At 44.2% G+C, this 16,370-nt stretch overlaps 1 protein-coding gene across 2 annotated transcripts in view; it reads right to left on the bottom strand.

Annotated features, from left to right (window-relative positions):
• Nucleotides 1–315: 315 nt before the first annotated feature.
• CHST11 (carbohydrate sulfotransferase 11) overlaps nucleotides 316–16,370 on the bottom strand; it is a 276,139-nt gene continuing 260,084 nt past the window's right edge. Inside the window, exon 3 of one of the 2 annotated variants that reach the window (XM_073651552.1) lies at nucleotides 316–3,709. In XM_073651552.1, coding sequence (XP_073507653.1) covers nucleotides 2,855–3,709 — 855 coding nt within the window. In that variant the 3' untranslated portion in view covers nucleotides 316–2,854. The remainder of the gene's footprint in view (nucleotides 3,710–16,370) is intronic. The other variant, XM_073651551.1, reaches the window with a different exon arrangement.

Below are 16,370 nucleotides of genomic sequence, written 5' to 3'. Positions count from 1 at the left end.
TTGGTTCAATGAAAAACAGTCTCCCCCTTGAAATGATAGAAACTCAAATTTGGGAGAAAAGCCCATTATTCTTTATCTTACTCTGCTCCTTTTCCCATAACATAACCTTATAATAGAGGCTTCATCTATTTGCTGCACTTACCTGATTATTAATAAGGTTTCTTGCTCATATGATAGAACATAGAAGAATGTATGCAATTTCCAATTTGTCCTCATTAAGGTCTTCCACCTTTCTGTGTGTTATTAATGACCACAGTTGCAGCTCACTGCATAAGTATTGAATTTATTTTGATCAATAATTTGTACAATTTAATACATCATTAATAAATTATCTTTTGGCCATTCCAGTAGATTACAGTTTTATTTTTTAACCATTTACAGCTTGAGGTGCATGCAAAACATCGCTCTGCAAAGTGATGCACGGACCTGAAGCGGGGACAAACTTTAAAGAACATTATGTACAAAAAGACAACAGTACATCCTCCCCGGAGAGGGAACACACAACAAGTTCAATGTATTATTATCAGCTATATCACAACAATGGTTTTGGAAAAGACCTATAAACATGAAAACACACAAGGGATAAGAATAAGCAAATGAAATAAGCATTTACTGACCAGCAGGAAGACGAAAGGCAAAGCCTGAAGGGACAGAATGCAAAGCCTGAAGGGACAGAATGCAAAGCCTGAAGGGACAGAATGCAAAGCCTGAAGGGACAGAATGCAAAGCCTGAAGGGACAGAATGCAAAGCCTCGAGGGACCGAATGCAAAGCCTGAAGGGACAGAATACAAAGCCAGAAGGGACCGAATGCAAAGCCTGAAGGGACAGAATACAAAGCCTGAAGGGACAGAATGCAAAGCCTGAAGGGACCGAATGCAAAGCCTCGAGGGACCGAATGCAAAGCATCAAGGGACCGAATGTAAAGCATCAAGGGACAGAATGCAAAGCCTGAAGGGACCGAATGCAAAGCCTCGAGGGACCGAATGTAAAGCCTCGAGGGACCGAATGCAAAGCCTCAAGGGACCGAATGCAAAGCCTCAAGGGACAGAATGCAAAGTCTCAAGGGACAGAATGATTATAGTGTTCTACAGCAAAAAAAGAAATGGTGGGCTTTTTAAGGCTCATTCCATTGAGGCAGTGCTGTGCCTTTATTACACCCACTGTAGAATAAGTTGACTATTCTGGGTCAATACTATCACCAGCCTGCAACCAGTGCAATATACATGAAAATGAACTATATTATATTAGGGTTGGAATTTGGACAGTTTATATGGTGAGCTAATAACTAAAATAAAACATAAAACCATAAAGGCTTATTGTAGTCTTATATTGTACGAATAACCAAATAGTCTAAAATGTTTTCTATGGTGGGAAACGACCATTTCTAATGCTGGTTAGCACTTTCCACAGTCACATAGACTAAATACTATTGGTAAACTCACCAACCTGCCAAATTCCTCATTTGCACACAAACTGACAAAGTCCAGGTCACTTTTAACAGAAGCTTAGAAAATACCAAAATAAAGCTAACTCATGTATTAACATACTCCTCTCCAAACACAAAGACAATTTATTCAAGATGAATGGAAATTCTACCACTATTTATACTCCATATCACATTCTAATAAAATAAGGGGTGCAATTATTAACAACCAAAATACAAAAATATTCCTAAATTTCCAGAAAAAAAGTAGGGAACTGCTGTAGAATTTACAGCTTAAGTAAAAGTAAAAAAAGGGATCATTTTACAAGACAAATGAAGGCATTTAAAATGGCGCATAACTCTATTTCCTTCATAAACTACAGATTCCAGATATCCAGGTTCCGCGATTATAATCCCTTCTGCCTACAGAGGTTCAGCTTGAAGTGTTCCTGATGAATGAGAATATATTCTACTGTGATGATACATGACTGCGCAATGAATAAAGCTATATAGTTGTATGCAGCACCTGGAAAAAAAACTAATTGCGCTCAAAATGATCACATTTTGCATAATATCTTAGGGAGATAGAACCAAAAGCCAATGTATATGTCTGAACGGACAGCTAATGTGTTCACTTTAAGTGAATGAGGTTACAGTACTATACAATATGGTGTAAACACTGTTTATTCCGAGTCCAGCCTTCTACAGAGCTACGTACTGCATCTACCACATAAGCAGATGTGTTGGGGTCTGACGTAGGTCAACAACGAGAAGGGACCTATACATAACACTGAAATGACATTTTGTAGTATTCTTCACAGTATGTCTGAACTAATGCAATAACCCTCTTTTATTAAAATAAAAGACATCTATATATGTTCTCGAGTAGAAAAAACCTAACAGCAATGGGTTTCGGCTTTTAAAAAAGGTCACATCATTCAGGTGACACTGGTAATTCATTTATTTACTAACAGAGGAGCAAGGGTTTCAACAAGGAATGTTAGTTACTTAATATTTGGCTCTTAGAATATGTACATATATACATATATATGTATATACACACACACAAATATCTCTACATATAGATATTCTATAAAGAATAAGAAATATCTATATATAAAGACACACAGTAGACTTAATCAGACCAAGAGACATTGTTTAAATAACTATAAATAATTTATAGACAATTTACATACAGAATGAAGGCGCCATGGATATTGAGAACAGCATAGGAGCTTGGGTGTCTTCAGGCTAGCTTAGATTCCATTTACCCTAAACAGCGAGATGTCTTTCCTTATGAAGAAATTGAGTTATTATGCTGGTACTGCTCGCAGTGCAAATGAGACGCCTCGGCCTCCCCAACTCCACTTCTGCCTTCCGATAATTTACAAAATGTCCCTCAACACACGCAGTGACAAACAGACATCCTCTCATTCTAGCTTCAGGTAGGCAGGAGTGGAGTAGTTGAACATTAAGTAATCAAGTTTGTATACTTCATATAGTTGTGTTTGGTGCTCTGAGCTGATGTTTTGGAAAAATTCGGCTGTCATTTCATCAGTAGTTCTCGTAGACTTCGGAAAAGTGGGGAATTTTAAGTAGTTGCCCACCCCGGCCAGCTGTAAGACATAATTGGAGTCCTCCTCTAAGGTTTCATATTTTCCTATGAGATCATAATGAATATGACAGGGGTGGCATAGAGAAAAGACGGTTTGCCAGTGTTCATTGAATGGCTCTTCTCTTTGGGTGTGTGGGTCAATAAGATATGAGACAAACTCCTCAAACTTTACATCGTTGCCATTATGCAGAGCTTCCCGGGTGGCATTTTTACGTTGCCGTCTTACTATTTTGGTTCCATAGCGCTTGTGGAACGAGGTGTTGTATTTCTGGGTAAATTTGTTTCTGTATGCCGAAACCAGCCTCTCAAATGGTTCCCGGACAAACAGGAACTTCATAAAATTTTTCAAGCGATGGTTAATCTCTGGAATGCTGTATTGGTTGAGGGTCTTCAGATTGGATGAAACATGAGCTACATTGGCTGGAATTTCCATTGGGTCGCTATATTTACCTCTTCCTGTAAGGACCATCATTACTCTCTTCCAATTAGTACACGCCACTTTTGGGACATAGCAATAGATCATTTCATGGTATTCGTCTACCACTAAATGTTTCAAGTCATTGGGAGTCAACATTCGACGTTTCTTGCTTGATACATTATTTGCCCGACAAATGTCTGTAACTTGATCCCGTCTCATCTGGTGCAAAAGGACATTACTGGAAACATCCACCTGTAGGGGAAGAGAAAAATACAGTCTAGGTTATTCTTCGCAAAGTAGTAGTGTGTCACTGGAACATTGAATTACTAGAGAAATATTTGAAACATAACACCTATGCCTAATGCCAGAACTTATAGAGCGGTACATGATGCCAGAGCACCAAAGAGAAAATATTCTGCCTTACTAGGCCCTATACTAGCTGTAGCACAGTACTGTATATTAAAAAGAACCTATAACCAAGGCAAAAGTGGCCAGATTTTGCACATTTTAATCCTGCTTCTCCTGAGTATTCCATATTTATTTTTTTTAATCTGAAGAGCCATTAGTTTTAAGATCTTTACCAAGGAGGCGTTGCTCACAAGGTACTTTAGCAGAGCAGCCTAAAGAAGCATGCCCCAGAGAATCGTGTAAGTACCGCCCCATTGGTAACGGACATAAAAATTATGCATGTTGGGTGCACTAAATTAAAAAAAAGCACACGTCTCTGAAACTGTGGTGGATTAAAAAAAAGAATACTCAGGGGAAAAGCAGGAATAAAATAAGTGATAACCTGGCAATTGTGACCTGGTTCTGACACTCTATAAGTTTATATTGTTAAAGCCACTTCTGGATCATGCAGAGCAGAGGAGCAGAACAGTGCTGGATCCTGGAGAGAGTGATGGTAGGGGAGTATATTAACACACACACTACATTACATGCATATATGCACAGTTTTAATGACAAAAAATATTTATGAGAATGCTTCTTTAGCAAAAAAATACAAAGAATAACCACTGAAACAATAGTTGGAATCATGTGTAGGATGAGCAGCATTAAAAAAAAATTGAATATATATACAGTACAGACCAAAAGTTTGGACACACCTCATTTAAAGATTTTTCTGTATTTTCATGACTATGAAAATTGTACATTCACACTGAAGGCATCAAAACTATGAATTAACACATGTGGAATTATATACTTAACAAAAAAGTGTGAAATAACTGAAAATATGTCTTATATTCTAGGTTCTTCAAAGTAGCCACCTTTTGCTTTGATGACTGCTTTGCACACTCTTGGCATTCTCTTGATGAGCTTCAAGAGGTAGTCACCGGAAATGGTTTTCACTTCACAGGTGCGCCCTGTCAGGTTTAATAAGTGGGATTTCTTGCCTTATAAATGGGGTTGGGACCATCAGTTGTGTTGTGCAGAAGTCAGGTGGATACACAGCTGATAGTCCTACTGAATAGGCTGTTAAAATTTGTATTATGGCAAAAAAAAAGCAGCTAAGTAAAGAAAAACGAGTGGCCATCATTACTTTAAGAAATGAAGGTCAGTCAGTCCGAAAAATTGGGCAAACTTTGAAAATGTCCCCAAGTGCAGTTGCAAAAACCATCAATCGCTACAAAGAAACTGGCTCACATGAGGACCGCCCCAGGAAAGCAAGACCAAGAGTCACCTCTGCTTCTGAGGATAAGTTTATCCGAGTCACCAGCCTCAGAAATCGCAGGTTAACAGCAGCTCAGATTAGAGACCAGGTCAATGCCACACAGAGTTCTAGCAGCAGACACATCTCTTCAAAAACTATTAAAAGGATACTTTGTGCAGCAGGCCTTCATGGTAAAATAGCTGCTAGGAAACGACTGCTAAGGACAGGCAAGAAGCAGAAGAGAATTGTTTGGGCTAAAGAACACAAGAAATGGACATTAGACCAGTGGAAATCTGTGCTTTGGTCTGATGAGTCCAAATTTGAGATCTTTGGTTCCAACCACCGTGTCTTTGTGCGACGCAGAAAAGGTGAACGGATGGACTCTACATGCCTGGTTCCCACCATGAAGCATGGAGGAGGAGGTGTGATGGTGTGGGGGTGCTTTGCTGGTGACACTGTTGGGGATTTATTCAAAATTGAAGGCATACTGAACCAGCATAGCTACCACAGCATCTTGCAGCGGCATGCTATTCCATCCGGTTTGCGTTTAGTTGGACCATCATTTATTTTTCAACAGGACAATGACCCCAAACACACCTCCAGGCTGTGTAAGGGCTATTTGACCAAGAGGAAGAGTGATGGGGTGCTACACCAGATGACCTGGCCTCCACAGTCACCAGACCTGAACCCAATCGAGATGGTTTGGGCTGAGCTGGACTGCAGAGTGAAGGCAAAAGGGCCAACAAATGCTAAGCATCTCTGGGAACTCCTTCAAGATTGTTGGAAGACCATTTCCGGTGACTGCCTCTTGAAGCTCATCAAGAGAATGCCAAAAGTGTGCAAAGCAGTCATCAAAGCAAAAGGTGGCTACTTTGAAGAACCTAGAGTATAAGACATATTTTCAGTTGTTTCACGCTTTTTTGTTAAGTATATAATTCCACATGTGTTAATTCATAGTTTTGATGCCTTCAGTGTGAATGTACAATTTCCATAGTCAAGAAAATACAGAAAAATCTTTAAATGAGAAAGTGTGTCCAAACTTTTGGTCTGTACTGTATATATATATATATATATATATATATATATATATATATATATATATATATATATACAGTACAGACCAAAAGTTTGGACACACCTTCTCATTTAAAGATTTTTCTGTATTTTCATGACTTTGAAAATTGTACATTCACACTGAAGGCATCAAAACTATGAATTACCACATGTGGAATTATATACTTAACAAAAAAGTGTGAAACAACTGAAAATATGTCTTATATTCTAGGTTCTTCAAAGCTGCCACCTTTTGCTTTGATGACTGCTTTGCACACTCTTGGCATTCTCTTGATGAGCTTCAAGAGGTAGTCACCGGAAATGGTTTTCCAACAATCTTGAAGGAGTTCCCAGAGATGCTTAGCACTTGTTGGCCCTTTTGCCTTCACTCTGCGGTCCAGCTCACCCCAAACCATCTCGATTGGGTTCAGGTCTGGTGACTGTGGAGGCCAGGTCATCTGGCGTAACACCCCATCACTCTCCCTCTTGGTCAAATAGCCTGGAGGTGTGTTTGGGGTCATTGTCCTGTTGAAAAATAAATTATGGTCCAACTAAACGCAAACCGGATGGAATAGCATGCCGCTGCAAGATGCTGTGGTAGCCATGCTGGTTCAGTGTGCCTTCCATTTTGAATAAATCCCCAACAGTGTCACCAGCAAAGCTCCCCGCACCATCACACCTCCTCCTCCATGCTTCACGGTGGGAACCAGGCATGTAGAGTCAACCCGTTCACCTTTTCTGCGTCGCACAAAGACACGGTGGTTGGAACCAAAGATCTCAAATTTGGACTAATCAGACCAAAGCACAGATTTCCACTGGTCTAATGTCCATTCCTTGTGTTCTTTAGCCCAAACAAGTCTCTTCTGCTTGTTGCCTGTCCTTAGCAGTGGTTTCCTAGCAGCTATTTTACCATGAAGGCCTGCTGCACAAAGTTTCCTCTTAACAGTTGTTGTAGAGGTGTGTCTGCTGCTCGAACTCTGTGTGGCATTGACCTGGTCTCTAATCTGAGCAGCTGTTAACCTTATCCTCAGAAGCAGAGGTGACTCTTGGTCTTCCTTTCCTGGGGCGGTCCTCATGTGAGCCAGTTTCTTTGTAGCGCTTGATGGTTTTTGCAACTGCACTTGGGGACAATTTCAAAGTTTGCCCAATTTTTCGGACTGACTGACCTTAATTTCTTAAAGTAATGATGGCCACTTGTTTTTCTTTACTTAGCTGCTGTTTTCTTGCCATAATACAAATTCTAACAGTCTAGTCAGTAGGACTATCAGCTGTGTATCCACCTGACTTCTGCACAACACAACTGATGGTCCCAACCCCATTTATAAGGCAAGAAATCCCACTTATTAAACCTGACAGGGCACACCTGTGAAGTGAAAACCATTTCTGGTGACTACCTCTTGAAGCTCATCAAGAGAATGTCAAGAGTGTGCAAAGCATTCATCAAAGCTAAAGGTGGCTACTTTGAAGAACCTAGAATATAAGACATATTTTCAGTTGTTTCACACTTTTTTGTTAAGTATATAATTCTACATGTGTTAATTCATAGTTTTGATGCCTTCAGTGTGAATGTACAATTTTCAAAGTCATGAAAATACAGAAAAATCTTTAAATGAGAAGGTGTGTCCAAACTTTTGGTCTGTACTGTATATATATATATCCTAAAATATAGAGTTTATTCTAGAGTACACATAGTACAAATCCTAATGCTGAGAATGCTTCACTGTTAATACTGTATGTAAGACAGGTCCTCAGTGAAAACTTAAAGGGGTTTTCCCACGAACAAAAGTTAATTTTAATCAATAGATCTTGGAATAATAATAATAACTTCCACAATTGAATGTGTGTAAATAAAATGTTCCTGTGCTGAGATAATCTTATAAATGTGCTCCTGCTGTGTACTGTGTAATGGCTGTGTTTGACCGTACAGGAACATGGTCTGATCATACCACAGCTCCTGGGCAGGGGGGGGAGCAAAAGAGTATACAGACAGGACAGCAGGGGATCGCACATTTATAAGATTATCTCAGCACAGGAACATTTTATTTAAACACATCCAATTGTGAAAGTTATTTTTATTCCAAGATCTATTGATTAAAATGATCTTTCGTTCGTGGGAAATCCCCTTTAAGACTTCGAGACCTAATGGAATAAAGAAATGAGCTGGATCTAAGCAAGGAATTCATAACCTGTGGCCCATGATGACATTCTCTGCAGACCCCCTGCCATAATGGATTACTGTGTGTGCAGACCAATTCCTCAGGTATTTCTCAGGTATAGTTCACATATATTACACATTTACAAATCAAGAGCATCTAGATCATTAGCCGACAGAAGCAGAAAGGTACGCAGAACAGCAGGAGATTCTTGAGTTGAGTGCAGCATTTTCTAAGAGTCTTGGCTGCAGGGCTACTCTCCTCACTAGATTACAAGTTATCTTGCTAGAGCACATGTAAATGATAAGCCACTCACTGAATACTGAATACATTTGATCCTCTGGGACAATAGCGGGGCTATAGTCTGTGGTAATCTCCTTTTGGCCACCTTATTGCTATAGGATAAATTTAATGCATCCAATCCATAATCCAGAATTAAAGATTCCCCTTGTGAAAACCTTGATAATACATACGGAATCATGGATTTTGTAATTTGACTTGCAAACGGTAACGCTGACTATAACGTCAGTATAACACACAGTGCATTCTCTAGGAATTTCATTCATTTAGCTCCTGGGTGGGAACTTTCTTTACAAGGAATGTTTGTTACATAAATCATTTATGATCACTTAAATATGCTTCCAGCTGATTAAAACATCATAAAACGAAAATGTTACTTATGGCTAAAGAGGCACATGTAAATACACACTAGGTTCTGTCTTCTGTTATGTCAACAATTATTATCTCAGAAGCTTAACCATGTCCCCCTGCTTCTCCACACAGTCCTGTGTCTGGCTGTCAGACAACTGGTGACAGCAGAAGCTTCCCTGTTGTGCCCTGTCTACAGTAATCCCAAATAATAGTAAGCCCTGCCCATGTGGATGGCTTTACAGACAGCCACTGGCTGAGAATGGGACTAATGAAGAGGAGATTAACCCCTTTGTACTATGAAGAATTTCTACAAGATCACGCAAATAATGCTGCAGACTAAAGGGGCATTTACATTGCAATGTAACTGTGAATCGTTCCCGACGGTGCATAGTCCCGTGTAAACAGGACTCATGCTGCCGAGAACAATGGCAGTCTATGTGCAGGGCAATCTACTATAGTTCACTCAGTGGACATCATTTACTTTGTTCTGCCTATGTAAATAGGCATTTAAACAACCGCCAATCCATATAAAGGACCGTATCGTGCTGCCGGCTGAGCCATGTAAATGGACCCACAAATTATTTTGCCTATTTAATTTAAACATTCATCAACAATGCATAACCATATGGTTGAACCCCTCCCTTTATTCAAAGTTTATAGCAATGATGGAAACAGCTGAGCAAGAACATAAATGTATTACCCACTACTGTTCAGTATTGTTGAAGCAAAAAGAACTGATGCCCTCCTTTTGCTTTGCTATGCCATTATAGGATCTACTCATTTTTCCCCAACATGGGGGGCACGTGGTTCTTACAGTAGCTGACATACAGTGCAGATCATAAGTCTGAGACAGTTCCTCACACTAATGACAGATGGCATTGATCAGTACATTTCACATAGAAATGAACGATACATAATGAAAATCGGAAAGGTAAAACTTGATGGACGTGTGTTTTTAGGTATGTGACTATGAATGGTTTTGATATACTATGACATTGTGGTGTTAAAATTTAAAGCACCACTCCAGCGTTTTTTTTTTTTTATTGCAGAAACGGAGTGGTGTCACTAATGTAAGTTCCCTGCCTCTATTATTTTTCTTATCAGCTGTTGTCTTCATCTGTTATCAGCGCCACTCCGGTCGTCCTCTGCAGTTTGTGACCCGCCAGATCTCGTCACTGTTTGCTGGGTGAGCCAGAAATAACAACTCAATGTAAGTCTATGAGAGACAGAACGAGGCCCTCATAGACTTCCATTGAGATCTTGTGACCGTTGCCTCTGACTTCTGGTCAGTCAGAAGCTGCGGTCACAAGATGGTGTTTAGAGACCGGAGCGGTGTCAAGAAGAACCGAAGACGGTGGCTGTATAATACTAGTGCAGTGGCAGGGAACTTACATTAGTGCCACCACTCCAGCTGACATTGAAAAAAACCCCGCTGGAGTGGTGCTTTAAGGTGAAGACTATTTCTTTTTTTTTACCTACTGACTGTCCATTTATTGAGGCAGATTACCCTACCAAGTAGATTTCAAGAGGAGCCTTTCACTGGAACTTTGTTAAGCAGAATCAAAATCATTTGTAAGAAAGAGAAGCTGGAAAGTGCACTGTAAGTGACTTTTGACACAAAGGGCATATTACTGGGAAACAAAGAAGAGGAAGCACTTACATCCTAAGATACAAACATTTCTGTCGCAAATCTGTAGCTGACATTTTATGCTATTAAATAGTGTACTGAGTGGAAACAATTTTCCACAACACTGCCAATTTACTTCTCTCCCCTGCTGAAACACACAATACGGTAGACGGGTGGAGTTCAGCTGCAGTTTTCAGTTTTACACACAAGTCGGAGATCCAGCTAAGACAAGACTGGCGGAAGTGTTATAAATAAACGGAAATTGGTTTGAAATTGCTTCAGGACTGTTAAGCCGCAAGTTGCAGCTGCAATTTCCTCTAGTAACATTCTGTTATAAGCAGGTGGACTCACATATATATCTCAAAAAGGGCTAGTGTAGACGACCGTATTGTCGGTCCAAGTGCGATCCAACAAAACATCGGATCACACCGGACCAATTTTATGCTATGGGGCTGTGAATGACATGTCCGATTTTTTCCTCGGACAGAGCCGGTCCGGGGAAAAAACATTTGCAGCAGGCCAGAGTCTGATCCGATATTCGGATTGCCCTCAACCATGCAAGTCAATGAGTCCGTGGAAAACATCAGACTGCACTCGGAAGACATATGAGTGCAATTCGATTTCCATGGACTGACTGAATGGAGAAATTTTTTATCTCCATCCTCCCCTCATCCAAGAGAATCGGAGCTCACTATACTCACACTCTGATCAAACTCTGATCAGAGTGTGATCCGATTCTCTCAGATGAGAGAATTTTTGCTCCTGTGACCCTAGCCTAAGGGTGAGAGAGATAATCGGGTCAATTATGCAAATCATGCTCTGATCAGAGTGTGAGCATACTGTGATCCAATTCTCTCGGATGAGGAGAAGATAGAGAAAGGTATTTTTCCATATGTTCCATTCAGTGCGTTCGTGGAAATCGGAGTGAACACAGATGTTATCTGAGTGCAGTCCGATGGTTTCTACAGACCCACTGAATATCGGATCAAACTCGGGCATGCAACAATCCTTTCCTCAGACCGGCTTGGTCTGAGGAAAAATTATGACATGCACAGCCCCATAACATAACATTGGCCCAAGTGCGATATGATGTTTTCTCGGATCGCTCTTGGACTGCAAATACTCTCATCTGCACCTACCTTCCTTAATGCTGGTTTTCTCAGCAGCATACATGCATGTCCTGGGTAGAATGAGGCAAACATAGTAGCAGTTTGGGCATAGGTGAAAGCTGATCTGGTTTGTGATTTGTTTAGTTGTAAAAGCACTCTGCTAAACTAACTTAGCAATACCATTAAGCAATACCATTAGGGAGGCGTCTGATTAGCTGCAAATTTATTCTGCATTAGGACAATGACCCCAAACATACAATCAATGCCATTAAGAACTATCTTCAGTGTAAAGAACAAGAAGGAGTCCTGGAAGTGATGATTTGTTCAAGCCTACATCCACGAAAGATCTGTGATAAGTAGGGATGAGCAGACCAATGGAAGTTTGGGTTTGACAGAACTTTAGTCCAATGTTCGGTTTGGGTACCAGAACCTGAACCCCATAAAAGTCAATAAGGACCCAAACTTTGATGTTGTAAAATTCTCTCTCTCTGGACTTCACCCAGAACTCCGAACACTAAAACGGTCTTCCGGGAGAAGTTTGTTTTCGAAGTTCAGCACAGAACACTAGGAGTCTGGTATGAACCCCGAACTTTATAGTTTGGGTTTGTTCATCTCTAATTAGGACACTAATGTCACAACCTCCTGTTGGCATTTCTAGACATTCAATGCAAATTTTAGACTATAATTCAGTACTCTATGGAGAATCATCTTGCCCATTGTATTGCTGTCAGTATGCTTCCATATGAATGCCATTTATGCGCTGTAGTAGCTCTTAGAAGAGATCAGAACAGATCCTTATGAAGAACAACAAGACAGTATCTTATAAAAGTGATTTAAAAAAAATGTGCGTGAAAACATCTGTGAAAAATATCACAATTACAGAGGTTTCTCAACATGTGCTGTAAAGGATTGAAAAGGAGAAAGAAAAATGGTCATGGTGGGGTGCTGGCTTCAGGCAGTACACGTCAGCAGGGTGATGGGGTCACATTGTTACATGCCTGGTCACTATAGGAGGTTGAGGTTTTTGGAAATTCTCCTGCAATCTAATTGACATCCATCAACCTCCAGCCTACTGTGCTATCAGGTGCCAAATTTGCTACCCACAGGTAAATCTCTATAATAAGCCTCAGGGCCTTTTCTTCCAGCTGTTTGGACACAGCAGGACCAAGTAATATCTGTAAACTTGTCAACTTTTCTGACAAGAAAAATGGACACATACAGTACAACTAAAAGGCCCAAACACCTTTCAATTATTTCTGCACCGCTGGATTTTTTCAGAACATATGTAAGGGGTCATTAGACATTTGCTTAACCCTACTTTTCCTCAGTAATGGAATTATTAAAAATTCATGTGGTTTTGGTAGGGAGAAGTGATTAACAAAGGTAATAAAATACCTGTGGTGTGGATTCCAAAAATAGCAAGCAATCTGTCAGTAATTATGAAGGTCAGTGCTAGAAGGGCCATGTTGTCTTCTATGGCTGGAGATGTGGAGTGAGCAACGTTTATTCAGGGCTCTAATACCTAAGAAGCAATTTGAGAGGAACAAACCCTCTACCTTTCCGAATCAAGTAATACCATCTCATATGTACCTGTAGTACCCCGAGGGCTCGGCTGCTACAGGGGTATTGCACCTCAGACCATAGGTGTGATATTCCACTCCCGGGTAAGGATGGAGTGTGGACCAGGACTCGTTTAGCTGCATGCACCACACACACCCCATTTCCGAGGGACAGCTCAACGGTGCTCCCACAGAAGTGCAGGCACGACAGCATCTGTCCCTGGCTGGAGTGGGGAGGGGGTGGAATACCCAGTGGTGTAGGAGCAGATAGGGGTGGGTCTCTGGGCATAGATAGGAGCCCATTGGTTGCTAGTCACCTGGGCTCGGGTGTCAGAAGGAGGTATAAAAGGTGGGCACCATCTTAGATCAGAGTTCAGTTCAGTGGAGACAGTCTGAGGAGAAGACAGGAAGCAGAGCCCCTGCATGGGCTCTGCTCTGCAGGCAGGCCTTGTCAGGAGGCTGGAGCCTGAGAGAGAGAGAGAGAAGAAGGAACAGAAAGGAAAGTAGGAAAGGAACTGGAACAGAGGAGAAAGGAAGCAAGGAACACAGAGAAAGGCCCAGAGACACGAGGACAGAAGGAACCCCATATGCCCAGAGGAGATACAGGGTGAACGGTTGGCAGAACAGGGTACCGGAACCCAAATTGGTGGAGGCAACAGATTCCTCAGCCAAAGACCGGAGGTTGTTACCACATCTTGGTGCGACCCCTCACTACATCCACCAGAAAGGCATACCGTATAGGGTCAGGGAAACCGGAGAGAGGTTTCGCCAACAGAAGGCCCGAGGAAGCTGGACAAAGGTGGGTCACTGGTGGGGATGGCCAGAGAAAGGAAAGAGAAGGGAGCTCTGAACCACACTCCGGAATTGCCTGGGAGTTGACCGAGTCCCTCACCTGGTGGACGAAGCATGACTCGGGCGGTCCTAACTGCGCACAAGTGACCTGATAAAGAACTGTGAGTAAAGCATTGAAAACTGCAACTGCACGTCTCTGTGGTTCCTCGCCGCACCAGCACCATCAGTACTGGGACACTCACACCATCACCACCATCATCCACATTAGCTGCCCTGAGGCAATACTTCTCCCGTGGGGAGTCATCCCATACTCAGCTGCGCAAACAACATCAGCCTCAGCGGTCTGCAGCGCAGCGGCGGTCCCCACTGACCGCAATCCACGGGTGGCGTAGTCTGACACTTATTACAATACAAATAGACTGCCACTGGTTTGACCGCCCTGGGCACGGACCGGGTCACCGCCACGGAGAACTACAACCCCCAGCGATCCGGCTCCGGGTATCCCCTTGCACATCACAGGCCCAGGGGGCGCGTCAACTTTGGCGTAGTCGGCAGGATCATTACCAACCCGCCACAAGCGGGTATTGCGTGCCTGAAGAAAACTGCACATGTACCTTAAAAAGAAGTTTCCCGCCATCCGGAGCCGATTCCCGCCATCAGACGCCATCTTGGACCGTTTCCCGCCATCTTCATCCGTTTTTCCCACCCTGGCAGAGCGGACGCCATTATGTGCGCACCAAAGGACAGCAGGAAGCCACCTCCGATCGTGGGCCAGGTCCCAGAGTGGCGCCAAAGAAGGAGCCCGCCCCCACCAGCCATGAATGCAGCAGTGGAGATGTCCATCAGCGTGGGAGGGCTGCCCTTGAAACTGACTGTCACCAAGTTGCCCCAGGACCACCCCCAATGGGGGCGGGAAGTGAAGAAAACTGTGGGGCAGGGCGTGGTCTGGATCAGTCTGGACAGACCGCACCCGGAAATGGAGGAAGTGTCCAGCAGTGCCAACACCTTGGTCCGAAGCCTGCTGCAGGCCGCACCGCCGGACAGCCTGGTGGAGATCCTGGCGCAGCTCCCCAGAGACCCGGAGCGTGCACAGGCTGCGCTGGAGGACTTGGACCGGAGGATGGTCCGGGCACAGCAGGATGCGCTGGCCGAATGGAGAAGGGAGATGGCTCGGCAGGCTGGAACCCGCCAGCAGGAGGCGCCACTCGCAACCTGGAGCACGCCTGCCTCTGAGGATGGTGCAGGAGGGACGAAGGCCGGAGACGATGCTGCGGAGGGAGCCGCGAGGATTGAGGCAGGTAATGGGGACGTCATCACCCCGAGCCCAGCAGCTGTAAGCCTGCCCCAGCCTCCCGTCGCAGAGCCCGAAGCCCTACTCACCAAACCCGTTGCCGCGCCGCCACTGCTCCCAACTAGGCCTCAAGCGGCAGGAGCCGCGGTCACGCCCCGTTCCGCGCCACGCCCCTCGACCCCGGGCGCGGCAAAAGAGGAAGTACCACCGTCCTGGTCGCAAGGCCTGGTGAACCCGGGCGCCGCTGCCCCTCCAGCGCCCTCTTCCTCAACAGTGCCACCCCCAGACCCAACCGGAAATTCCCCGGCCTGGTCGCAAGGCCGAGTGCCCCCGGGCGCTGCTCCCCGACCGAGGCCCGTGGTGCCACCCCTGGGCGCAGACCTCTTTGCGCAACATACCAGCCCGGACGGGCTGCCCTTCGTGTGGCCACCGGAGTACGTCAACCCCCGTCTACGGAGGGAACGACCCCTGTGTGAGCCTCTGATCCCGGCTCCGGAGCCACCCAAAATCGCTCCGCTCCCGCTGGAGGACACTCAATTCGCATGGGATCCCACCGGTGAGAATCTCATGGGGTTCACCCAGGAGACCCGGGCGGACGCAGCCCGGCGTGAGGAGAGCTGCCGTCAACAGCTGGAGGTATTTGAAAGGGAACGGCGGGAGAGGCGAATCCGAGAAGAACAGCTGCAGGCCCGGAGCGCGGAGCAGAAGCGCAGGGCCCGACAAGACCCCCGAGCCGCCCGCGGTCCCCGAGTCAACGGGACCGTAATAAAGTTCCAGCTGGAGCATGGCTGGGGCTTTATCCGAGACCATCGAACCCCCGGCGACGTCTTTGTCACCCGCAGGGACGTCGAGAGCCACCTGCCAGAGGGACACCGCGGACGCGATCTCTACCCGGGTGATGTGGTCACCTTCACCCGGCACAAGGGTGCCAAGGGACCGTACGCCCTCCACGTTCACCGGCTCACGGAAGAGGAACTACAGTACCGCCCAGAAACTGAGTACACCGAGGGTCCTTACGGACCAGAAGATT

Source organism: Phyllobates terribilis, unplaced genomic scaffold (genome assembly GCF_046119375.1).
Source record: "Phyllobates terribilis strain yellow unplaced genomic scaffold, ASM4611937v1 Scaffold_11__3_contigs__length_659146591, whole genome shotgun sequence".
In the NCBI taxonomy this organism is placed as follows: domain Eukaryota; kingdom Metazoa; phylum Chordata; class Amphibia; order Anura; family Dendrobatidae; genus Phyllobates; species Phyllobates terribilis.
The sequence above is the reverse complement of the archived record's forward strand: the minus strand, read 5'-3'. Positions and strand labels throughout refer to the sequence as shown.